Genomic DNA, 26634 nt, shown 5'->3' on the forward strand with positions numbered 1-26634 from the left:
AGCTCAGTTTACAACTCTAACTGAAATGTTTGGGAGCCTCTGTGATACACTAAAGGAAAAAAACACCACCAACACAGTGCAGCAACTTCGGAAAAATTACAGTCAAACTGAAGACATTCAGATGTCAGTACCAGATGTGGAAACTCAAGACCCACCAGGAACTAGTGTCCACGCAGAGGAAAATAGTGATACTGGTAACAGTTCTACTGATGCCTCTGTGGACATGGTCAGTGAAGATGAACAAGCACAAACAGAAAATGGTGGTGATGTCGAGTGTAACCAAAGTGTGTTGTTGTCTGCCAATGAAATACAACAATTGTTGAGCCGTACGTGCTCCAGAAATGTTTCCAAAAGGTTAACTGGCCTACTGCCTGCCGAAGGGACAGGCAGCGCAGAAAAGAACAGTATCATACAGTGCCTTTTGCTTCTTTCCAAATACATTTCATAATGACCAGTGTTAATACCAGACAAAATTCCAAATACATTTCATAATGGCCAGTGTTAATACCAGACAAAGATACAGAGCGGTGAAGGTGATGAGTTGGAACATCTCATCCCTTAGAAAACGATACCCTGACCTACACCACAAAGTTGTGACTGAGGACATCGATATTGTGTGTCTGCAGGAGTGTCTCACACCTAATGGTAAGCCCCCACCCAGTCTGCCCAATTATGTGTATTATGATCCTAGTTCTACTCACACATGTTTGATGTATGTTAAGAAGTCACTCCCGCATGTACCTCTTGTATCCAAAAAGACTACCAACCTTCAGTACCATGGGATCACTATCCACCTGGGCAACTCCACACTCAACGTGCTAAACGCCTATGCTCCCTCAGATCAGCTTCAATACACAGATCTCCCAGACTTTTTACACACTGAGCCCACTGTCCTAATGGGTGACCTGAATACTAGACACAAGAAATTAGGTGACTCCACCACTAACACCAATGGTAGGAGACTTATCTCACTTCTCAGCGCATATGAAGATGTTCAAATTATAGGTAATAATGAACCAACACACATCTATGGCGGGGGTCTAGACAAATGTATTGGCTTTAATCTATCATACACAACTCATAGCTCTGATGTTGTCACTGATCTTATGTCTGACCACAGCCCAATCCAAGCTAGTATACATGTAGCCAATGACACCCCCACTGGTGGTAAACTCAACAGACGTAGAATCACAGTCAAGCAAGAACATGAAAGCCAGTTCATAGACTTCATCCATGACTGGTACAAGGACTACAAGCCTGACAACTACCAAAGTTTCCATGACGATCTGATAGATAGGACTTATGTATACTTCACCAACAATGCCTCCACCAAAAAAAGGAGAAAACGTGGTCAGCATAATGGGAACAGGCAACAGCAGTGCTATAATGACCCTGAGCTGAAAAAACTCAGGGCTAGGGTCAGGAGGGTGGGTAAGGGTTACAGACAATGTAGAACACCTCAAATGTTACAATTGTATCAAGCTTCCCTTGCTGCTGTCAGGGAACGTGTAAACGAACTCAGACAAAATGCATGGGAGACATATGTCAACAGCCTGAACCAACACACATCCCTCAGCAAAGCCTGGAAAGACATAAACATAATCAGAGGTAAAAACAGAAGACACGTCTCCCATCCAAACCCTCTGCAAAAGTCGAATGAGCTAATAACAAAGTGGGCTCATGTGTCGAGCTATGACATGTTACCAGCTAGGACTCGGGGACTCCTTGATGCGAAGTCTGTAGAGAGAAGTAATCTTATTAGCTTTATGCTGGGCAAACAGCACGATGAGTGTGATGTTCCATATACTGAGTGGGAGCTTGACGCCGCCCTCGCCAGGGGTAGGTCTACTTCCCCTGGAGAGGACGGAGTCACCTACAACATCATTAGACTACTAAGGCGCGTGCCAGGCAATCCATTGTTGGTATTGTACAATATGAGTCATGCCGAGGGCCAACTACCCACATCATGGACCAGCAGTATTGTTGTACCAATACCGAAACCAGGACAGCCTGATGCCTTTCGTCCCATATCACTAACCAGCTGCCTGTGTAAAACCTTTGAGAGGATGGTTCTTGGCAGACTCTTATATAGAATCAGAGAACACATGTCTCCTAACATAAATGGCTTCACCCATGGTAAAGGTGTACATAATTGCATCACCACATTCCTAACTGTGCATGGTGATGAAAGGCACAGATACACCACATTTCTTGACCTAAAAGCTGCATTTGATATTGCCAATAGGCAACTGATATTGTACGAACTAGCCAAAATGGATATAGGAGGTAGGCTGTTACACTGGATAAGTGGTTACCTAACCAACAGAAGGGCTGCTGCACTGTTTCAGGGTTACAAAAGTGAAGTTAAAGATATGCAACTTGGTACCCCTCAAGGTGGAGTACTTAGCCCCACTTTGTTCAATGTTCTTATGAATGCATTATTAAATTTAATACCAGACAACCCCAGCAATATCTCAATCAGCTATGCTGATGATATTCTTATACATACTAAAACTCATCGTGAAATGCAAACCACCCTGAACCATGTATACGCAGCCTGTGAACACCTCGGTCTTATTATCTCCACACCCATTATCACCACCCCATTAGCACCACTCATCATCAGCATCTCATTAGCATCACCCATCATCACTATCACCACCCACACCACCCCATTAGCACCACTCATCATCAGCATCTCATTAGCATCACCCATCATCACTATCACCACCCATTATCACCACCCCATTAGCACCACTCATCATCAGCATCACCCATCATCACTATCACCACCCACACCACCCCATTAGCACCACTCATCATCAGCATCTCATTAGCATCACCCATCATCACTATCACCACCCACACCACCCCATTAGCACCACTCATCATCAGCATCTCATTAGCATCACCCATCATCACTATCACCACCCATTATCACCACCCCATTAGCACCACTCATCATCAGCATCTCATTAGCATCACCCATCATCACTATCACCACCCACACCATCACCACTCACCATCACCCATCACCACCCACACCACCCCACCCCCCCAACTTGGAGGCGCTTCAGGTATTCCCCCTCCCATTAACGATACAGGAAAAAATACAAAAAGAATACCGAGAAAAAAGCAGTCGCTATTCTTGTAAGTTCCTCTGCCTCCTCCTTCTCTATCTCCTCTCCCCCTCTTTCTCCTACTCTTCCCCTCTCCTTCTCCTTCAGTTCCACATCCTCCTTCCTCCCTCTTACGTCTCCTCCTTCTCCTCCTCTTCCGTCTCCTCTTACACCTATTTCTGCCTTTTCTTTTTACTCATTTATACTTTTATTTCCTCTACTCTGGTTTGAACACAATTCTCGAGAGTAAAATGCGTTCTCTTTTGATCTCTTGTGGGCAGGTGAGTTCTGAAAGCTTTTCTTTTTTTCCTTCGTTCACGCGTTAAATCTGTCGAGTCGTTCAGGTCTTACTTCAGGAAAAATCTGTTTCTAGAGAGAGAGAGAGAGAGAGAGAGAGAGAGAGAGAGAAAAAAAAAATGACAGAATAAGAGAGAAAAAGAGAGAGAGAAAGAGTAAACAGACCCATCAGCCAGTACCTCCTCCTTTCCTTCTCCCCTTTCCCCCTCCTTCATCCCCCCAATACCATAACAGATAACTAGAAGATAAACATTTCTCATCCGAACTGATAAAGCGACATATACATTTTATCCGGACTACTGCGCCCACACGCCGTTGATCTGTATAATTAAGTGTTAGGTGGTGGTAGGGGGTTAGGTGGGGGTAGGGGGTTAGGTGGGTAGGGGGGTTGGTAGGGTTAGGTGGTGGTGGTGGTGGTGGGTTAGTGGTGGTGGTAGGGTTAGGTGGGTTAGGTGGTGGTGGTAGGGTTAGGTGGTGGTGGTGGTGGGGTTAGGTGGTGGTTAGGTGGTGGAGGTGGTCGGGTTAGGTGGTGGTGGTGGTCGGGTTAGCTGGTGGGGTCGTCGTCTGCTTAACTACTGCAGGACTCAGTGCGGCTCAGACTTACTGTAGAGTAATACCTTTGACGACCACTGATGGTGGCAACAATTAACATCAAGTGCCTAAGAGCATTGGGTATGACTTTGCTTGGGAGATTGGTATCCCTACATCCTCTGAGCAACACTCTTATGCTGAAGACCCGACAGCCGCACCCTTGTCCTCTACCTCTCAAGATGCCCCCACACACAACGCTTCCGTGACGCCTGCTGGACCACCACTCCACGACCCCCTGACGGAGACACGATGATCCTCCCCATACTGGCCAGATATTATGAAAATAATATTGATGATGTGTTGAAGGAATATCCTTCCTTCTTTAGGCTTTAGTAAGCCCCTTTATAATATTTATATATACCTGTGACACTTGCCAGATGCTTCTGGGGTTATTGTACCTAGTGACAGCAATAGGATCCCGGTTCCTTTATCAAGGAATAAAATATTGAAATTGAAAAAAATAATCGAATGCCCGAGAAATAGTTATTTTAAATAATTACATTTGAACGTGAAGTAACTTATGACATTATCATAACTCACCAGGAAACACTATTTTATGTCTTATGTTCTAGACAATATTTATTAATATTATAATCCGGTGAATTATATAACACCCAAAACACAGCCATTTTAACTACTAATTATTCTAAAAGAGTTCAGTTCAATCCCACTGTAATATCGTAGTTATAAATAAAAACATAAGAATGGAGGAAATTGCAGCGGGCCTATTGGCCCATATTGGGCAGTCCCGTTTACACCCAACCCTATCGGTCATATATCCATCCAACCTATGTTTGAAGCTATCCAGAGTGTTCGAGTTAATGATGATGTTTGGTAACTTGTTCCACTCATCCAAACCAATGTTTACCTATCTCGCGCCTAAATCTAACAGTCAGCTTAGTAATGAACTGTCTTTACTACATCATTTACGAGGGATATTTACCATGAAGGAGGCCACAAGTGTCCTGGGGGGAAGACGTCACCAGCCACTGAGGGGCATGTCGCCAGGTACCTACAGCTCGCTCTCAACCACTCACCAATGGTCGCGGAGGAACATTACAATCAATTTCTGGTGAGGCAACACTGTGTCTGTGAGAGTTTGCACGGCAAGTTCTTGAGTAAGCTACACGACATTGATTAAATAAGTTACTTGAGAATTCACTGATATATCTAATTTAGTCCGGTAAACAATAAAGCTTTCCGCACCAGCACGTGACACATCCACCACTCCACCATTGAGTACTGACTGACGCCACGCAATGGTGCATCATTTTATACGATCGGTGACGTCATCGCACCTACTTGATCACGTGATTGAACTTAACCAATCATACGTGACATTTACGATCACGTGATATTCGATAAATCACGAATCAGAATAATATATTGGTGGACAAATCTATAGTCACGTGGTAGCTCGCTCGCCCGCCCGCTGACGTTTCGGATTAGCCAAGTTCATCCTGTAATGGCGTCACGTACAGTCAACAGCGGCAGTTCGTACTTGTCACAACCTACCTGCATGGTATGAGGCAGGTGATCTGGTTACATTGTTTGGGGGAACAGTTGACAGATAGGCTTTAATTTGTTAATTATTCAGGATTTATCATCGGAGATTGCCTAAGAATACATAACTTAAATGGTATCAATGTGTCAAATGTAGGAAAATAATGACATTGAAAAATATATGATATTCTTTTGTGATGAAAAATATAATTAATCATGAAAAATACTAGCTGGCATCAACAGTATGGAGGCGTCTTGTTCCCCCAGCTATGAACCACCCGGCACATTGTTACATCCATCAATAACATTATATTCCTACATTTTACTCACTGATAATATTTAAGTTATATATAATTATTGTTCTCTTAGGCAATTTCCGATTGACTTAAATAACTAATCAATTAAAGCCTATCTGTCAAATCTTTCTCACAGTGTTACCAGATCACCTGACTCATACCATGCAATTGTGTTGGGACGAACTTCTGCTGTTGACTGTACGTTACCTAGCATATAATGTAAGGTTTTAACCATTTAAGGAGTAATGTCGATCTTAGAAATTTTATTTTGGTTTTCGCTAAACGATTTTATACAGATGAGAGAAACCGTTGTCACTCACTGGGCTAATGTTTACATGAGTCAGACACAATGTTTTCAATATATAGGGAATCGTCTGAAAAAATTCCGCCCTAGCTTATTTCACCAAGATTGTCCATACTAACGCTAACCAAACATTATCCAACCTAACCTAATCTCATCCCCCCAGATAGTGTCAGGGCGCTTAATAAGTCAGGGTGGAGATTCTTCAGCTGATCCAAATACCCTGATAATATCATAGAATATTTACAACTAATTCAGCCAGTTTACATTTTACTCCTCGGCTAATACGGGCTTAAAGACCTTAGTTGTTGAAGAGCAGTAACGGTAACCACCCCACACAATATGCAATATGACGACACAACAATTCTGACATACTGTATGGCCTATTCTGTGTGTGTACATGTGTACATATGTGCATGTGTGTGTGTGTGTGTGTGTGTGTGTGTGTGTGTGTGTGTGTGTGACCTCTCCCTCTCCCCAGTCGTTGCAACTGCCTGCACCACTGGATCAGGAAAAGGGAGAGCCAAGATGTGTGGTTGCAGCCTGCGCTCCTGCCTCACCACATAAATCAACTCACGCGCAGCCATCATCCAGCTCATCATACCTCTCATCATCACCCCCCCCCCGTATACCCCAAAAGTCCTATGGTGACGGACGAGTGGCGACGGGGACAGGCAGAGATAACTGCCGGGAGTCTCTAATCACAACTCTGCACATGGACGGCACAGATAAGATGGTCGTTTATGCACTGGGATCTAGGCAGCAGTACAATCCGGTCCTGTCTGTGCGACTGAGCAGCCCTTTCGAAAAGCCACTCTGCTAGAAAAGGTGCCTTAAACATGGCCTGCCTAAAGAACCAGCTTGACTGGGCAACTGCACTCAGTACGGTCATCCTTATGTGGTCAAAAACACAATAATAATCACAGATCAAAACAAAAACAAACTATACAACCTCTTATGGTCGCTGCGTGGAATGTCAGGACCCATCTGGATACTGGCACAATTGAGCGTCCTGAAAGAAGAACTGCCCTTGTGGCAAAGGAACTGGCTTGGCATAACATCGACAAAGCAGCCATTGGCGAGTCCTGGCTCCCAGACGAGGGTCGACTCACAGAACGGGGATCTGGCTATGCCTTCCTCTCGAAGGGTAAGCCTGCTGCCAATCCATCCTACATTCTGTAGGTTAACTGAAATGCCTGTTGGGATCAACGAGCGCCTCATGACGCTCCGAGTCCTACTGAATCACTTACGTCACACCTTTTTCATCAGTGCATGCACCCCAACACTGGATGCAGAGGATGACATCAAGGAGGACTTTTACGCCGACATGGACAGAGCACTCTATCCCCAGAGAAGATAAGGTTGTGCTCCTAGGTGACGTCAGTGCCAGTCTTGGCAGAGATGCTGACATATGGCAGGGAACCATAGGAAGAAATGGAGTAGGCAAGTGTAATCCCAACGGCTTATTCCTCCTCAGCAAGTGTGTTGAACACAACTTCACTATCACCAATACCTTGTTTAGGCAGGACGACAAGTTCAAGGGTTCGTGGCAACACCCACGATCCAAACACTGGCATCTCATTGACTGCATCATTGTCAGAGAAAGAGATCGCCGAGTGTCCTCATCACCTGTGCCATGCGTGGCTCAGGCCACTGTGATACAGGTAATCGGTTCGACAGGTAGCACAACTGGCTCCGACGACAGGTAGCACAACTGGCTCCAACGACAGGTAGACATGACTGTGTCTTGTGTGGCAAAGATAAAAAAAAGAATTATTCATATGAAAGTCCATCGTTTACCCAAAGATAAAAAATATGTAAATAGCACAATAAGTGGCTGATGGTAATGAAGTTATACAGCTAACCATATGTACAGAGCTGTACTTATGTAGGAGCACAAAGGTGTTGTCTGATTGTGCTATACTATATTATATAGTACTAATTATTATACACTTATAACATTACATACCTTACAATTAAGCCCAATTTAATGAATAATAGAGAATATACACAAACAAAACTGCTTTAGAATTAAATAAACTATATGAAGGAAATCTCACCATATTGCATTATATTAATTATTGTTACCCAGTCCTGTATGGCTCATTAGTTCAAATCTCACCCCCGGCGGTCATTTTTAGTGAAGATTTAACCTAATCAATAAAAACTGAATTATCTACAAATCTACCAAAAAAAGGAGGCTAGTGACCTCATTCATCAAGTCTTCGTCCAGTAGTGAGTGCACATCACCCGAGGGGAGACCGAATAATAAGTTCGGCTCCACGTCGTCGGTGACGGAATAGTGGTCATCGTAGTCGACGTCAACGACGGTACAGTCGTCGTCGGCGGCGACGGTACAGTCGTCGTCGTCGGCGGCGACGGTATAGTCGTCGTCGTAGTCGGCGGCGGTACAGTCGTCATCGTAGTCGACGTCAGCGACGGTACGGTCGTCGGCGGCGACGGTATAGTCGTCGTCGTAGTCGGCGGCGGTACAGTCGTCATCGTAGTCGACGTCAGCGACGGTACGGTCGTCGGCGGCGACGGTATAGTCGTCGTCGTAGTCGGCGGCGGTACAGTCGTCATCGTAGTCGACGTCAGCGACGGTACGGTCGTCGGCGGCGACGGTATAGTCGTCGTCGTAATTGGCGGAGGTACAGTCGTCATCGTAGTCGACGTCAGCGACGGTACGGTCGTCGTCGGCGGCGACGGTATAGTCGTCGTCGTAGTCAGCGGCGGTACAGTCGTCATCGTAGTCGACGTCAGCAACGGTACGGTCGTCGTCGTCGGTGGCGACGGTATAGTCGTCGTCGTAATGGCGGAGAGTACAGTGTCGCGGTAATCCAGCGGTAGTCGTCGGCTGACGCCAGTGATAAATAAATCATAGTCGGCGGCGGTACGATGCGTCATAATGGTAAACGTCAGCAGCAGTCAGTCGTCGTGGCGACGAGCATGGTCGTCGTCTCGAGTCAGCGCGTACAGTCATCTCTGGCAGTAAACGTCAGCGGCGGTACGTTAGCGTCGTCGGCGGCGGCGTGATATAGTCTTCATCGTAGTCGGCGGCGGCAATTATAGTCTTCGTCGTGGTAAAGCGGCGTATTATGGAATCTTCAATGTAGTCGGCGGCGGTACTGATAAATCCTGTCGTAGTCAGCGGCGGTACAATCCGTCTCCGTAGTCGACGTCAATGACCCAATCACCGGTCGTCATCCGGCGGCAGCGGTACTCGAAATCTTAAATGCGTAAAGTGGCGAAAGCGGTGTGCAGTCGTCATCGTAGTCAGCTGGCGGTACAGTCGTCATAAGTAATGCGACATCCAGCGACGATGCAGTCGTCGTGATCGGCGGCGGTATAGTCGTCATCGTGATCGGCAACGGTATAGTCATCATCACCGTAGTCGGCAGCGGTACAGTCGTCGCCGTAGTCGACGTCAGCGGTGACTCACGATCGTCGTAGTCGGCAATGATATATAAGTCATCATCATGCAATCAATGATGCAATGCGTCATATTAGTCGGCGTCAGCAGCCAGCTCCTGATCGTCGTCGGCGGCTACGGTATAGTCTTCGTCGTAGTCGGCGGCGGTACAGTCGTCATCGTAGTCGACGTCGTCGACGGTACGGTCGTCGGCGGCTACGGTATAGTCTTCGTCGTAGTCGGCAGCGGTACATTCGTCATCGTTGTCGACGTCAGCGACGGTACGGTCGTCGGCGGTGACGGTATAGTCTTTGTCGTAGTCGGCAGCGGTACAGTCGTCATCGTTGTCGACGTCAGCGACGGTAGGGTCGTCGTCGTCATCGACATCGGTACAGTATTCGTCATCATAGCTTATCCTTATCTGCTGGGTCTTATTTCTCACCTTTTGAGACCTAGAGTTTCTTTTACCCCAACAGCAATAGACAAGGATGCTGAGGGCCACAGTTAACACCAGCTATATCAATAATACAATGACAAAGTTATACACATCTTCATCAATGCTTTAAATCATCAATTTATATTTTGTAATTTGGTTGGTTTTATGCACTATATTAGCCAGCTGACCGACGAGTGGGCATCTTGCTAATGGCGGAGGATTTAGTTTCTGATAATTATATGGGGGTTTGACTAAGGAATGGAGCCATCCCACCATAGGAAGTGTATATTGAGAGCTTTTTTCCATTAACTCTCTTTCCAAAGAGATTAATTCCTTTTCTAATATTTTTGTATATTCCCTACAGGCCAACAGGAAGATGGCGTAGACACCTAGAATCGTAAACAGTAGTTTCGAGAACATTGTTGTATTATTATTTATACAACATACTTATGGGAACAACTGTATCAACCTTATTATATTTATGTGGTCAGTCAATAATAATCAGGTTGTAACAGGTCCAAATTTATTATTCAGTGTAGATAGTCTCTTGTGTAGTGCAGATTAAGTATAGTACATATTGTATATTGTGAATGATGTATATGTAGTGAAGATAGTGTACCATGTGTAGTGAAGGTAGTGTATGGTGTGTAATGCAGTGTATTGTGTGTAGTGAAGGTAGTGCAGTGTATTGTGTGTAGTGTAGATAGTGTATAGTGTGTTGTGTGTAGTGAAGGTAGTGTACCATGTGTAATGAAGGTAGTGTATGGTGTGTAATGCAGTGTATTGTGTGTAGTGGAGGTAGTGTATGGTGTGTAGTGCAGTGTATTGTGTGTAGTGTAGATAGTGTGTTGTGTGTAGTGAAGGTAGTGTACCATGTGTAGTGAAGATAGTGTACCATGTGTAGTGAAGGTAGTGTATGGTGTGTAATGCAGTGTATGGTGTGTAATGCAGTGTATTGTGTGTAGTGGAGGTAGTGTATGGTGTGTAGTGTAGATAGTGTGTTGTGTGTAGTGAAGGTAGTGTACCATGTGTAGTGAAGGTAGTGTACCATGTGTAGTGAAACTATTGTACCATGTGTAGTGAAGATATTGTACCATGTACTGTATAGTGAAGAGAGTGTATGATGTGTAGTGAAGGTAGTGTATGGTGAGTAGTGCAGTGTCTTGTCTGTAGTGGAGATAGTGTCCACACGAGAATCTCGGAAAGTACATTATCGATCTGTAGATGGATGGTGTTATATGTAGTGATGATGATGGATAGTGTTATATGTAATGATCGATGATGTTATATGTAGTGATGATGGATGGTGTTATATGTAGTGATGATGATGGATGGTGTTTTATGTAATGTTCGATGATGTTATATGTAGTGATGATGGATGTCGTTATATGTAGTGATGATGGGTGGTGTTATATGTAGTGATAATGGATGGTGTTATATGTAGTGATGATGGGTGGTGTTACATATAGTGTTGATGGATGGTGTTATATGTAATGATGATGGATGGTGTTATATGTAGTGATGATGGGCGGTGTTATATGTAGTGATGATGGATGGTGTTATATGTAGTGATAATGGATGGTGTTATATGTAGTGATGATGGATGGTGTTATATGTAGTGATAATGGATGGTGTTATATGTAGTGATGATGGATGGTGTTATATGTAGTGATGATGGACGTCGTTATATGTAGTGACGATGGATGGTGTTATATGTAGTGATGATGGCTGGTATTATATGTAATGATGGATGATGTTATATGTAGTGATGATGGACGTCATTATATGTAGTGATGATGGATGGTGTTATATGTAGTGATGATGGATGGTGTTATATGTAGTGATGATGGATGTCGTTATATGAAGTGATGATGTGTGGTGTTATATGTAGTGATGATGGATGGTGTTATATGTAGTGATGATGGATGGTGTTATATGTAGTAATGATGGGTGGTGTTATATGTAGTGATGATGGATGGTGTTATATGTAGTGATGATGGATGGTGTTATATGTAGTGATGATGGGTGGTGTTATATGTAGTGATGATGGATGGTGTTATATGTAGTGATCTCAAAAAAGACTCCAACCAATCCGATCCGATACAGCCCCGACGCACACACTTAGAAAAGTTGTATTCCCTCCATCCATTACACCACACAGAGGTTGAAAAGTCGTATCCCATCCCATGTATTATAGCTAATTTTATCCTTATGCTCTTTCTCATTACAGCTTACTTTTCTTTGATCTCTAAACTTTTCTAGGGTGTCCATTCTAACAAGGTAGGTAGGTAGTCCATTCTAACGAGGTATGCCAAACGTACGATATTTCACACGATATTTCACACCATGGCATAGCGAAAGAGCCGCCCGGAGTGATGATGGATGATGTTATATATTGAATATGAAAAGTATCCCTCTGTCGTCATTGGCAACATGGATAAGAAATGTGAATACTGCGGTGCAAAGAAGTACAAAGGAGAATCTGCTGGACTATGCTGCTCTCAAGGGAAAGTACGACTGCCAAATTCGGAAAAACCACCACAACCATTGAAGACTCTCATGCTGGGAACAACACCAGTCAAAACACTTCTTGGAAAATATACTGAAGTACAATTCATGCTTCCAGATGACATCCTTTGGAGCTACCAGAGTAGTTCGTGAGCACGGATACATGCCCACATTCAAAGTCCAGAGTCAAGTCTATCACAAAGCAGGATCCCTCTTACCACTGGAAGATGAGCAGGCAAAGTTCCTCCAAATCTACTTTATGGGAGATCATGAAAAGCAGACTACTATCAGGTGTGGCAACATTCAAGGTGTCAGACATGACATTGTCCTATCTATCCAAGAAATGCTGCATGAACGCAACACGTATGTACAGTCATTTAAAAATGCCCTGGAAAACATGCCTTCTGACGAGTACAAAGTCTGGATCAAAGCAGACACCTTAATGCACTACAGTGAGACAATGTGGAGCCTCCCGGAGGGTGGCGTCCTACCGTGGCCTAGCGAAAGAGCCGCGATTCCGCTAGTAATAATGAAAATAATAATAATAATAATAGTAATAATAATAATAATAATAATAATAATAATAATAATAATAATAATAATATATTAGGTTAGGTTTGGTTTGGTTTGGTTTGTTTTGTTAGGTAAGGTTACGTTGGGTTAGGTTAGGTTTTCATTGTTCAAGATTTAGTTGAGGAAATTAACAAATTATAATATTATGTTAATTATGGCTTTTAACTTATGAGTATCATCGTTGTTTATAAAGGCCCCAGATAAGTTGGTCAAATCTTCCCTGGACGAAACTTCCTTGTGTGTTTCAACTAAAAATTATCGAAATTCTAAACATATTTTTATTGCGATGGGATATTTTGGGATTTTTTGGAAGAGATTGTTAACTACTATTTTACCATCTACAGCAGTTTGGTATAAATGTTATATGTCTTTGACCTTACACTGACAACTTATTAACTTTTCAACCACTACTTAACAACTTAAACCACTCCATCAAATTAAATGTGGACCATTGTAGACCAGAACAGTATAGAGACGACCAGACTAGACCAGTGTAGTCACGACCAGACCAGACCAGTGTAGACACGACCAGATCAGACCAGTGTAGTCACGACCAGACCAGACCAGTGTAGACACGACCAGATCAGACCAGTGTAGACAAGACCAGATCAGACCACTACCAAATGAGACCAATCATGACCCTGCACCAGCCCCCGGGATCAGTGTGTCTGAATACTCCAGCTGTGACGTGACTCAGAGCAGCAGTAATTGTCAGGAAGCACCGCCGGCCTCACGTGACGAGCCTCGGGCCTTGTTGCTGTCTGTCTCGTAATAAAGTCTCGTATTGCTGGTTTGCGAGACTCGACCCGGCGACCGTCACTCGGCTGAGACTTAGCTCAGGTAAACTTACGGTGAGAGAAACACCTGTAATTAACCCCACAAGGTCAACTGGGGGTCGATGGTCGCGTCTTCTCACCTCTCCTTCCCCCTCCCCCCCTCCCCCCCCGCCCTCTCTCCCCCAGGCCTTCTTTTCACCGTGTCAAAATTTTGGAAATTCAATTAAGTTTTTGAATCAGTTTTGTTGCCATTTTTAACTCAGCCCAAAATTCTTCTCTACCGGGAAACTTTACCTGCATAACTTGGGGCTTTCTTTTATCAAGCCTTGAGGAGAGCACCGCGCCAGCCTCCCTCCCTTCCTTCCCTAGCACCACTCACCCCTGCCCTCCAGCTCCACCCACCTTTCCCTCCTCCTTACCCTTTCCTACCCTCACCCATCCCTCTACCTTCACCCCCTACCAACACCCACCCCTCCCCTCATTACCACCCACCCCTCCATCATCACTTCCTCCCCCTCAGAACTTCACACCCCTCCGTCTTCCTTCCCTCCAACACCTCCATCCCCCCCCTCCCCACCAGGTTCAGGGAGGGACGCAGAGTTTCGACTTGGACAAAATTCTCGTGACCTTTGTGTCGTCTTCTTCCCTGGTAGAGGCGGCGTCATCTCTCTGTCTCCCCAGCTGCAGGTTTTCCCAACTGGATCTACCAAGTTCGGACAGGTTTTGCATCTCTGCCTTATATCACGGCTTTATTAAAACTGGCCTGGGTGTGAGCCTCCTCATTGACGCCATCCTCTACACCCGACATTAAAGCGAAATAATAATATTAATAATAATAATAATAATAATAATAATAATAATAATAATAATAATAATAATAATGAAAATTCCAAATGACAATTAACATAAGAGAGCGTCAGTTCTTTTCCTGTACATCACTTTCTCGGTGAAGGATCGTGTCAAAACTCACCTCCTAACTACGCCAGTCTCCCCGGGATGCAGTAGAAATCATCTTCAATAAACAAACTAAGATTCTGGTATATGAACCATCCAACCCGCGTCTTATATGGCTGACCCACAACAACACTCGTCGGATCAGCGCGATATTTCAATTACTTGTCATTCTTATTCTTTTCCTCGTACACTCTTCTCTCCTACACCCTCTCTCTACACTCTCCTACACCCTCTCTAGTACACCGTCTCTCCTACACCCTCTCCTACACCCTCCTGCACCCCTCTCTCCTACACCGTCCCTCCTACACCCCTCTCCTACACCCTCTCCTACACCCTCTCCTACACCGTCTCTCCTACAATCTCTCTCCTACACCCTCTCCTGCACCCCTCTCTCCTACAATCTCTCCTAAGTACACCCTCTCTCTCTCCCACACCCCTCTCTCCCACCCTCACTCCTACACCGTCTCTCCTACACCCTCTCTCCTACACCCTCTCCTTACACCCTCTCCTAAAACCCCTCTCCCTACACCGTCCCTCCTACCCTCTCCTACACCCTCTCTCCTACACCCTCTCTCCAACACCCTCTAGCACGTGTCAGGAGCTGCACTTAATATATTTCCATAGCCAGTGTGAGTAGAGAGGTGCTGGGGCTACTGTGTGTGTGTGTGTGTGTGTGTGAGCAGTGAGGTGCTGGGGGCTACATGTGTGTGTGAGAGAACAGTGAGATGCTGAGGGCTACATGTGTGTGTGCAGATTAAGAACAGCTTATTGGTTGATATTTAACTTACAGCATAATGATTTACGGTCTAACACACACACACACACACACACACACACACACACACTAAATATAACTAAACTATTACCTTTCACCCATGGTATTTAAAACTAACACGCCTACAAGTTGACCCTACCCATAATAGTAGATACGGTAGTTACTCCAACCTAACCTAACCTAACCTAACTTAACCTAACTTAACCTAAACACCTCAGGTAACGTCGGTGGGGGGTGGGAGGGGGGGAGGTAATTCTCGGATCAATTCTTACTACTATAACACTAACGCCCCGCCATCTTGGTCCTCCGCCACAACAAGACCTTCACTCTACCTGTCAAGACACACAATAGACTGACCAGATAAATCTACGGTAAATATAACCCACATTTTACTTAATCTTCTAAGTCGTCTTACCGGTGGGAGTTTCTGTCATAACAAACATGTAATAATAATAATAATAATAATAATAATAATAATAATAAGAGAAGGAACTACGACTCCCTGCAGCATATGACTATAGATGACTTGGAATATGTAGCGCTAAATATAGATGGCGCTGATCTGTGTGAGGCTTCTGTTTGTTTACAGTTGAGAGGCAGACAGCGAGCGGTGTGTTCAACCTGACGAAGGTGTAAAAATGACCCCAGCGACAGGTACCCAAAGGTGTGTCGTGTGTGGCGAAGATAAGAGGAAATAAAGTTATCTGAAATTCCATAATTTTTCCGTAGATAAAGAGATAAGTTTAGGTATACAAAACCTAACCTAACCATACCTATCAGAACCCTACCCTCTTTCGATTTTATCTCAACCTAATCTAGCCTAATCTAACCTAACCTAACCTAACCACATTCTCTCAACATCCACACGTTACTCACACGGGTGATGAGGACAAAAACAACAGCAACAACGACATATGGGAGAGAAATGCACTACAGGAGGAAGGAAGGAGCCAACGAACGAACGACCGAGTGAACGAAGGAAGGAAGGAAAGATGGAAGAAAGAAGGAAGGAAGGAATATACCACCTTTCCTTCCCTTCCTTACCTAAAACATTCACCTTCGGTCTCGTTCACTGTCGACTATGTGGCTGGGAAAATATCTCTCCTGACCAGACGACAACACGACCAAGAACAGACGGTGGTGGTGACCTCCCTAGATAAGAGAGAGAGAGAGAGAGAGAGAGAGAGAGAGAGAGAGAGAGAGAGAGAGAGAGATGACCTGTGCTTAAATTCAAAGACTTTAAAACTCTCTCGCCGCTCTCTATCGCAGGTGTGCCTCGCCCTACACCTGCCCACCTGGCCCGAGTAAGAGAGGTCACACACCTGCCTCCCTCCACTCACCTCTTCTTGCCTTGGACGCTGCTGCTGCCGTGTCATGCAGGCCCTCGCCTCTGGCACGTCGTGACTGGCATGCATTAAGTCTCCATTGAATTATGGTGCAACATTTTACAACGTTTATGTTGGTATTCTGGAACATTAGTAAGTTGAAAAGAATGAGAAATTTGAGAGGGATGAGAGATGAGAAAGATGAGAAGGATAGAGAGATGAGAGGGTTAGAGAGATGAGAGGGATAGAGTGATGAGAGGGAAAGAGAGATGAGAGGGATAGAGTGATAAGAGGGATAGAGAGATGAGAGGGATAGAGAGATGAGAGAGATAGAGTGATGAGAGGGATAGAGAGATGAGAGGGATAGAGACATGGCGCTGAGGAAACTTCCCATCGTGAGAGATAATGTCAAAACTTTCTCTCCCGGAAGATCCAAGTGAGGGAAAGAGGGTCAAACTTTCTGAGAGAAAAGCTGTCGTTATACTTTCATTTGAGGGAAAGATGTAGTTTGGCGATATCGACTTATCATTTGGCGAGCGAAAGTTTACTGTTGTAGGATGATACTTATTTGGCGAATGAATATAGTTTGATTTATTAGCTGGAGAGTGTGGAGCTATCTGGGAAGAAGGAGGAGGACGAGAAGAAGAAGGAGAAGAAGAAGTAGAAGGAGGAGGAGGAGGAGGAGGAGGAGGAGGAGGTGGAGGAGGACGAGAAGAAGAAGGAGAAGAAGAAGGAGGACGAGGAGAAGAAGAAGAAGAAGAAGAAGAAGAAGAAGAACATAACAAAAACAACAAACTGAAACCTAATCCTTAACGGAACAAAGTCCACAAGTACTGCAACTCTATGGTAAATAAATAACAAAAACAGGAGACGAAGTAAACATATTTGGGGACGAACAAGAAAAAAAAAACAATGGTCGAAATATATCTCATTACACATCCAGGAGGAGAATATATTACCAGAGAGAGGAAGATCAATTCTTATTCCCATCATCACAGCAAGTAATATCGCCTCCGGTGGGCTGTCTTGGTGGGGGGAGGAGGAGGGGAGAGAAAGAGGGTTGGTGGAGATGGGGAGGGAGAGGAGGTGGTATGAGGAAGGGAGAGAGACGGAGGGGGTTGGTGAGAGAGAGATAGAGAGAGAGATACGAGACTCACAAGGCGGTTCGTTTCTTTCTTCTCCTGTGATGAGATTCTTAACGAAGGCTCATCCGTCACACACTGCCACTACTGTCATCCGCCGGGGCACAATGGCGAATAATACCTCCCATCGTCTATTCTCAAGGAGCTTTTACTCCTGGATGGAAGACCGACTGATTATTATTGGTGTCCGACTGGAGGGAGAGGGTGCCATTTCTTCGGAAGGAAGGCGATGTTAGGTTTTGGGTTTTGGGAGTCTTGGTCTTGGGTTTTGGGGGTTCTGGTTTTGAAGTCTTGGTCTTATGGAATTGGTTTGAGGTCTTGGTCTTGGGGTCTTGGTGTCTTGGTCTTGGTGTCTTGGTCTTGGTGTATTGGTCTTGGGGTTCTTGGTATTGAGGTCTTGATTTTGAGGTTTTGGTCTTGAACTCTTGGTCTTGAGGTCTGAGATCTTAGTCTTGAGGTCTTAGTCTTGAGATCTTGGTTTGAGGTCTTGGTCTCGGGTCTGAATCTTTATTGGGTGGACCTCTACAGTGAACTGGTCTGGGGTCTGAACTGAGGAAGTACAGTATATAGTCTGGAGTCTGAATCACCAATACTTTTAAATTCTTCTTATATCCCTCGAGCAGAGAGAGATTCGAACCCACGTGACAGAGATAAAACCATAGTCTTAGTCCAATGAACCACCGAAACTGGCTAGACCTAACCCCGGCTCCCCTCCTCTCCTATAGCCACCACAGTAACTTGATGATCGCTGGCCTCCCACTCTCGTCTTCTTTAGTTCTCAAAGAGTGAAAACCAGATTTGGAAAAGTCAAAGAAAATGGCAATCAAAAATTCAGAATAAGTAGATACCGAGCTCCGGATCCCTCGAGAGAACACGAGGTTGTTAAGATTTGCATGCCAGTGAAATTTAAGATTATGGCCGCCAACCTTCATACGAGCCCGGTAATAAAAATTTGTATGCGAAGATGATAAAATTTTCACTCATTTTACACCATCACGAACACAAGACTAAACTTTTATCATATTTTATTTTTTGTTAAGTCATATAAAATATTGTAAGTGGCATTCGTAGAACCTTAGAACTTAAGGGATTTCAATGATAGCACGATGGTGAATGTCGGTCACACACACACACACACACTCCCAGTAAACACTGCTCCTTACACTGTCACTATGTTGAAATGAACTGTAGTTTGAGCTTTTCCCCATCTAGTTATTATATGTCTTATTTGTGTCACTTATGTTACTTGTATATTATTTGTAATTCGTAACCCATTCCCCAAATATGTAACTGTATATTTTCAGCCTTCTGGCTGCCAAGCTCTTTCAATAAACCGTTAATTATTATTTATTATTATTATTATTACACACACACACACACACACCCACACACACACACACACACACACACACCGGAAACAGCCCCCCACCCCCCAATTTTTTTTACGAAACTTCCTCATCAAATCCTCCATATATACAAAGCTTGAGGTTCGAATCCCAGCTGAGTGACGTCATTACCAAACCTGCATACCAGACATCGTAAAGGCCTGAGGAATGAGGCCATCCACACGACCAGGTGAGAGAGGTGATAGTGATATGGTGGAGGTAGGTAGGTAACTCTCTCTCTCACCCACCATCCCCCTCTCCCTCCCCATCTCCACCAACCCTCTTTCTCTCACACCTCCTCAACCCCCCCCACCAAGAGACAGCCCACCGGAGGCGATATTACTTGCTGTGATGATGGGAATAAGAATTGATCTTCCTCTCTCTGGTAATATATTCTCCTCCTGGATGTGTAATTAGATATATTTCCACCATTGTTTTTCTTTCTTCTTCGTCCCCAAATATGTTTACTTCGTCTCCTGTTTTTGTTATTTATTTACCATAGAGTTACAGTACTTGTGGACTTTGTTCCGTTAAAGATTAAGTTTCAGTTTCTTCTTCTTCTTCTTCTTCTTCTTCTTCTTCTTCTTCTCCTTCTTCTTCTTCTCGTCCTCCTTCTTCTCCTTCTTCTTCTCGTCCTCCTCCACCTCCTTCTCCTCCTCGTCCTCCTCCTTCTTCCCAGATAGCTCCACATTCTCCAGCTAATAAATCAAACTATATTCATTCGCCAAATAAGTATCATCCTGCAACAGTAAACTTTCGCTCGCCAAATGATAAGTCGATATCGCCAAACTACATCTTTCCCTCAAATGAAAGTATAACGACAGCTCTTCTCTCAGAAAGTTTGACCCTCTTTCCCTCACTTCGATCTTCCGGGAGAGAAAGTTTTGACATTATCTCTCACGATGGGAAGTTTCCTCGGCGCCATGTCTCTATCCCTCTCATCACTCTATCCCTCTCATCTCTCTATCCCTCTTATCACTCTATCCCTCTCATCTTTCTCATCTCTCATCCCTCTCAAATTTCTCATTCTTTTCAACCAACTAATGTTGCAGAATAACAACATAAACGTTGTAAAATGTTGCACCATAATTCAATGGAGACTTAATGCATGCCAGTCACGACGTGCCAGAGGCGAGGGCCTGCATGACACGGCAGCAGCAGCGTCCAAGGCAAGAAGAGGTGAGTGGAGGGAGGCAGGTGTGTGACCTCTCTTACTCGGGCCAGGTGGACAGGTGTAGGGCGAGGCACACCTGCGATAGAGAGCGGCGAGAGAGTTTTAAAGTCTTTGAATTTAAGCACAGGTCATCTCTTATCTAGGGAGGTCACCACCACCGTCTGTTCTTGGTCGTGTTGTCGTCTGGTCAGGAGAGATATTTTCCCAGCCACATAGTCGACAGTGAACGAGACCGAAGGTGAATGTTTTAGGTAAGGAAGGGAAGGAAAGGTGGTATATTCCTTCCTTCCTTCTTTCTTCCATCTTTCCTTCCTTCCTTCGTTCACTCGGTCGTTCGTTCGTTGGCTCCTTCCTTCCTCCTGTAGTGCATTTCTCTCCCATATGTCGTTGTTGCTGTTGTTTTTGTCCTCATCACCCGTGTGAGTAACGTGTGGATGTTGAGAGAATGTGGTTAGGTTAGGTTAGGTTAGATTAGGCTAGATTAGGTTGAGATAAAATCGAAAGAGGGTAGGGTTCTGATAGGTATGGTTAGGTTAGGTTTTGTATACCTAAACTTATCTCTTTATCTACGGAAAAATTATGGAATTTCAGATAACTTTATTTCCTCTTATCTTCGCCACACACGACACACCTTTGGGTACCTGTCGCTGGGGTCATTTTTACACCTTCGTCAGGTTGAACACACCGCTCGCTGTCTGCCTCTCAACTGTAAACAAACAGAAGCCTCACACAGATCAGCGCCATCTATATTTAGCGCTACATATTCCAAGTCATCTATAGTCATATGCTGCAGGGAGTCGTAGTTCCTTCTCTTATTATTATTATTATTATTATTATTATTATTATTATTACATGTTTGTTATGACAGAAACTCCCACCGGTAAGACGACTTAGAAGATTAAGTAAAATGTGGGTTATATTTACCGTAGATTTATCTGGTCAGTCTATTGTGTGTCTTGACAGGTAGCGTGAAGGTCTTGTTGTGGCGGAGGACCAAGATGGCGGGGCGTTAGTGTTATAGTAGTAAGAATTGATCCGAGAATTACCTCCCCCCTCCCACCCCCCACCGACGTTACCTGAGGTGTTTAGGTTAAGTTAGGTTAAGTTAGGTTAAGTTAGGTTAGGTTAGGTTGGAGTAACTACCGTATCTACTATTATGGGTAGGGTTAACTTGTAGGCGCGTTAGTTTTAAATACCATGGGAAAAAGGTAATAGTTTAGTTATATTTAGTGTGTGTGTGTGTGTGTGTGTGTGTGTGTGTGTGTGTGTGTGTGTGTGTGTTAGACCGTAAATCATTATGCTGTAAGTTAAATATCAACCAATAAGCTGTTCTTAATCTGCACACACACATGTAGCCCTCAGCATCTCACTGTTCTCTCACACACACTGTAGCCCCCAGCACCTCACTCTCACACACACACACACACACACACACACACACACACACACACACACACACACGCACGCACGCACACACACACACACACACACACACACACACACACACACACACACACACGCACACACACACACACGCACACACACACACACACACACACACACACACATACACAGTAGCCCCAGCACCTCTCTACTCACACTGGCCATGGAAATATATTAAGTGAAGCTCCTGACACGTGCTAGAGGGTGTAGGAGAGAGGGTGTAGGAGAGACGGCGTAGAAGAGAGGGTGTAGGAGAGAGGGTGTAGGAGAGAGGGTGTACGAGGGAGAAAGAATGAGAATGACAAGTAATTGAAATATCGCGCTGATCCGACGAGTGTTGTTGTGGGTCAGCCATATAAGACGCGGGTTGGATGGTTCATATACCAGAATCTTAGTTTGTTTATTGAAGATGATTTCTACTGCATCCCGGGGAGACTGGCGTAGTTAGGAGGTGAGTTTTGACACGATCCTTCACCGAGAAAGTGATGTACAGGAAAAGAACTGACGCTCTCTTATGTTAATTGTCATTTGGAATTTTCATTATTATTATTATTATTATTATTATTATTATTATTATTATTATTATTATTATTATTATTATTAATATTATTATTTCGCTTTAATGTCGGGTGTAGAGGATGGCGTCAATGAGGAGGCTCACACCCAGGCCAGTTTTAATAAAGCCGTGATATAAGGCAGAGATGCAAAACCTGTCCGAACTTGGTAGATCCAGTTGGGAAAACCTGCAGCTGGGGAGACAGAGAGATGACGCCGCCTCTACCAGGGAAGAAGACGACACAAAGGTCACGAGAATTTTGTCCAAGTCGAAACTCTGCGTCCCTCCCTGAACCTGGTGGGGAGGGGGGGGATGGAGGTGTTGGAGGGAAGGAAGACGGAGGGGTGTGAAGTTCTGAGGGGGAGGAAGTGATGATGGAGGGGTGGGTGGTAATGAGGGGAGGGGTGGGTGTTGGTAGGGGGTGAAGGTAGAGGGATGGGTGAGGGTAGGAAAGGGTAAGGAGGAGGGAAAGGTGGGTGGAGCTGGAGGGCAGGGGTGGGTGGTGCTAGGGAAGGAAGGGAGGGAGGCTGGCGCGGTGCTCTCCTCAAGGCTTGATAAAAGAAAGCCCCAAGTTATGCAGGTAAAGTTTCCCGGTAGAGAAGAATTTTGGGCTGAGTTAAAAATGGCAACAAAACGGATTCAAAAACTTAATTGAATTTCCAAAATTTTGACACGGTGAAAAGAAGGCCTGGGGGAGAGAGGGCGGGGGGGGAGGGGGGGAGGGGGAAGGAGAGGTGAGAAGACGCGACCATCGACCCCCAGTTGACCTTGTGGGGTTAATTACAGGTGTTTCTCTCACCGTAAGTTTACCTGAGCTAAGTCTCAGCCGAGTGACGGTCGCCGGGTAGAGTCTCGCAAACCAGCAATACGAGACTTTATTACGAGACAGACAGCAACAAGGCCCGAGGCTCGTTACGTGAGGCCGGCGGTGCTTCCTGACAATTACTGCTGCTCTGAGTCACGTCACAGCTGGAGTATTCAGACACACTGATCCCGGGGGCTGATGCAGGGTCATGATTGGTCTCATTTGGTAGTGGTCTGATCTGGTCTTGTCTACACTGGTCTGATCTGATCTGGTCGTGTCTACACTGGTCTGGTCTGGTCGTGACTACACTGGTCTAGTCTGTTCGTCTCTACACTGTTCTGGTCTACAATGGTCCACATTTAATTTGATGGAGTGGTTTAAGTTGTTAAGTAGTGGTTGAAAAGTAAATAAGTTGTCAGTGTAAGGTCAAAGACATATAACATTTATACCAAACTGCTGTAGATGGTGAAATAGAAGTTAACAACCCACTTCGAAAAAATGAATGAGGAGAAGACTTAGCCTGAACCGGTAGATAATAAGTCATTAATAGGAAGAAAAAAAAAACTAATAGTGTCGTTTATTCCTCGCCAGTAGGGAAAAAAAATAATGAGGAAATAAGTCATAAGGTTTAATAGTGGTGTGTTTTAACTTTACATGTGTCATGCAGGTGTTGGGGCTACTAAGAGGCTGTGTTTTTATGCCTGTGTGTTTGTTTGTGTGTTTGTTTTGTATTTGTTTTTGTGTCTGTCTGTGTTGTTGTCTGTGTCTGCCCTCCAACATTACTCTCAACTCATCGCCAGCACTGCACCTCCAACACTACTCTTAACTCATCGCCAACACTGCCCTCCAACACTACTCTCAACTCATCACCAACACTGCCCTCCAACACTACTCTCATCTCATCACCAACACTGCCCTCCAACACTACTCTCAACTCATCACCAACACTGCCCTCCAACACGACTCTCATCTCATCACCAACACTGCCCTCCAACACTGCCCTCCAACACTACTCATCTCATCACCAACACTGCCCTCCAACACTACTCTTAACTCATCGCCACACTGCCCTACAACACTACTCTCATCTCATCACCAACACTACCCTCCAACACTGCCCTCCAACACTACTCTCAACTCATCACCAACACTGCCCTCCAACACTACTCTCATCTCATCACCAACACTGCCCTCCAACACTACTCTCATCTCATCACCAACACTGCCCTCCAACACTACTCTTAACTCATCGCCAACACTGCCCTACAACACTACCCTCCAACACTACTCTCAACTCATCACCAACACTGCCCTCCAACACTACTCTCAACTCATCACCAACACTGCTCTCCAACACTCTTTACATCACCGGGACTTAAGCACGTCTTCCCCGTGTGTCAAAGGTCAATGTAGTAAGTGGTGTTTCTCGGCCGTGTGGAGGAGCCAGGGGGTGGAGCACTTCCTACCTTGTCTTAATTAACTCTCGTGTCCACCTTCACCCACACCTGGTTCACCTCTCACCTCTGACCCTGAGTGACTTAAGACCGTGTGTGTGTGTGTGTGTGTGTGTGTGTGTGTGTGTGTACTGTTAACAAGTCACGATCGTATTTAACTGCTACTGTGAGAGTTTCCTGAACCTCACCTTCGACTTCTCTCCCACCCACCTCTACTCTCCCACCCACCTCTACTCTCCCACCCACCTCTACTCTCCCACCCACCTCTACTCTCCTACCCACTCCACTTCTCCCACCTACCTACTTCCCACCCACCTCTACTTCCCACCTACCTCTACTCTCCCACCACTTACCTCCCCACCCTCTGTCAATGTCACCACAGGGACGTACCAATGCACTCACTGGCCTCAGCAGCACATCTCCGGGTGTTGAGGGTGTTGGCTGTTGAGGGTGTTGCCTGCTGTGGGTGGCTGTTGAGTGGTGTTGCCTGCTGTGGGTGTTGGCTGCTGAGGGTGTTGCCTGCTGTGGTGTTGGCTGTTGAGTGCTGCCTGCCGTGGGTGTTGGCTGCTGAGGGATGCTGCCTGCCGTGGGTGCTGGCTGTTGAGGGCAAAAGGTTTGCGTTGGCTGTTGAGGGTGCTGCTGTGGGTGTTGCTGTTGAGGATGTTGCTCGCTGGGTGTTGCTGTTGAGATGTTGCTCGCTGTGGGTGTTGGCTGTTGAGGTGTTGCCTGCTGTGGGTGTTGGCTGTTGTGATGTTGCCTGCTGTGGTATTGGCTGTTAGGATGTTGCCTGCTGTGGGTGTTGGCTGTTGAGGATGTTGCCTGCTGTGGGTGCTGGCTGTTGAGGGTGCTGCCTGCTGTGGGTGTTGGCTGTTGAGATGTTGCCTGCTGTGGGTGTTGGCTGTTAGATGTTGCCTGCTGTGGGTATTGGCTGTTAGGGATGTTGCCTGCTGTGGGTGTTGGCTGTTGAGGGTGTTGCCTGCTGTGGGTGTTGGCTGTTGAGGGTGTTGCCTGCTGTGTGTGTTACCTGCTGCGGGTGTTGCCTGTTGTGGTTGTTGACTGTTGAGGGTGTTGCCTGCTGTGTGTGTTACCTGCTGCGGGTGTTGCCTATTGTGTGTGTTACCTGCTGCGAGTGTTGCCTGTTGTGGTTGTTGACTGTTGAAGGTGCTTCCTGCTGCCCAGTGTTTATCGATTCGCTTCATTTCATTACGATTATTTCCAAGGCTTAATTTCAGCTGTAAGATTCCTAGTTCTCATCCAGTCGTTTCATCAAGTACAGTATTGCTTCCCCCTCCCCCTCCCCCCTCTCCCTTGCACCACCCCTTCTCCCTGCTCCCCCCCTCCCCCACCCGGTTCCAAAACTACGGTACAGAATAATTAATAATGTCTACCTAACTTTCACCCCAGCAACAGGACAATATCTTTGTTGTTGTTGTTGGCTCACCCACACGTCAACAAATAGTGGTGGCTAATTGTCGACAGTACCTCACACACGCCGCTTGCATATACAATGATCATTTTAATTCATCTATATTAAAATAGTTTTATTAAATGGTGTGGACTTCTCGCTCTTGTATCTAGCCGACACGGGTTAACACGCACGCACGCACACACACACACACACACACACACACACACACACACACACACACACACACACACACACACACACACACACACACACAGCGACCGATTACAATACCCACCCCTTCCCTTCAGAGTACACAGTAACTGACAGTCAAGTACACTACAGGGTGACAGTAATTAGGTCAGGTTAGGTTAGGTTTAGGTTAGGGTTAGGTTAGGGTTAGG

At 45.3% G+C, this 26634-nt stretch overlaps 3 protein-coding genes across 3 annotated transcripts; all 3 read right to left on the reverse strand.

Moving 5' to 3' along the window:
- Window positions 1–8316: 8316 nt before the first annotated feature.
- On the reverse strand, window positions 8317–9612 carry LOC121877645 (serine-aspartate repeat-containing protein I-like; the record flags this gene model as incomplete). The annotated part of the gene is made up of 2 exons (XM_042383453.1): window positions 9550–9612; window positions 8317–8964 (listed from the first exon to the last, which is right to left on the reverse strand). Coding segments are annotated over exons 1-2 (711 nt in total), but the record flags the coding sequence as incomplete, so codon positions are not given.
- A 1-nt stretch (window position 9613) lies between these two features.
- LOC121877646 (serine-aspartate repeat-containing protein I-like) lies at window positions 9614–16956 on the reverse strand. The gene is made up of 2 exons (XM_042383454.1): window positions 16882–16956; window positions 9614–10033 (listed from the first exon to the last, which is right to left on the reverse strand). The coding sequence occupies exons 1-2, from the start codon at window positions 16954–16956 to the stop codon at window positions 9614–9616; spliced, it is 495 nt and encodes a 164-aa protein (XP_042239388.1).
- Window positions 16957–25232: 8276 nt separating this feature from the next.
- Window positions 25233–26024, reverse strand: LOC121877647 (chromatin modification-related protein eaf-1-like). The gene has a single exon (XM_042383455.1). It carries the CDS (start codon window positions 26022–26024, stop codon window positions 25233–25235), a length of 792 nt encoding a protein of 263 aa, XP_042239389.1.
- Window positions 26025–26634: the final 610 nt, after the last annotated feature.

Source organism: Homarus americanus, unplaced genomic scaffold (genome assembly GCF_018991925.1).
Source record: "Homarus americanus isolate GMGI-L3 unplaced genomic scaffold, GMGI_Hamer_2.0 scaffold13086, whole genome shotgun sequence".
NCBI lineage: Eukaryota > Metazoa > Arthropoda > Malacostraca > Decapoda > Nephropidae > Homarus > Homarus americanus.

Bases quoted from the DNA above. Each gene is read 5' to 3' on its own strand.
- LOC121877647 (XM_042383455.1), bottom strand. From the start codon at position 26,024: ATGAAGCGAATCGATAAACACTGGGCAGCAGGAAGCACCTTCAACAGT.
- LOC121877646 (XM_042383454.1), bottom strand. From the start codon at position 16,956: ATGCATGCCAGTCACGACGTGCCAGAGGCGAGGGCCTGCATGACACGG. The intron at 10,034-16,881 runs GTGAGTGGAGGG...TTATTGATATAG, and splicing joins AGCGTCCAAGGCAAGAAGAG to CTGGTGTTAACTGTGGCCCT.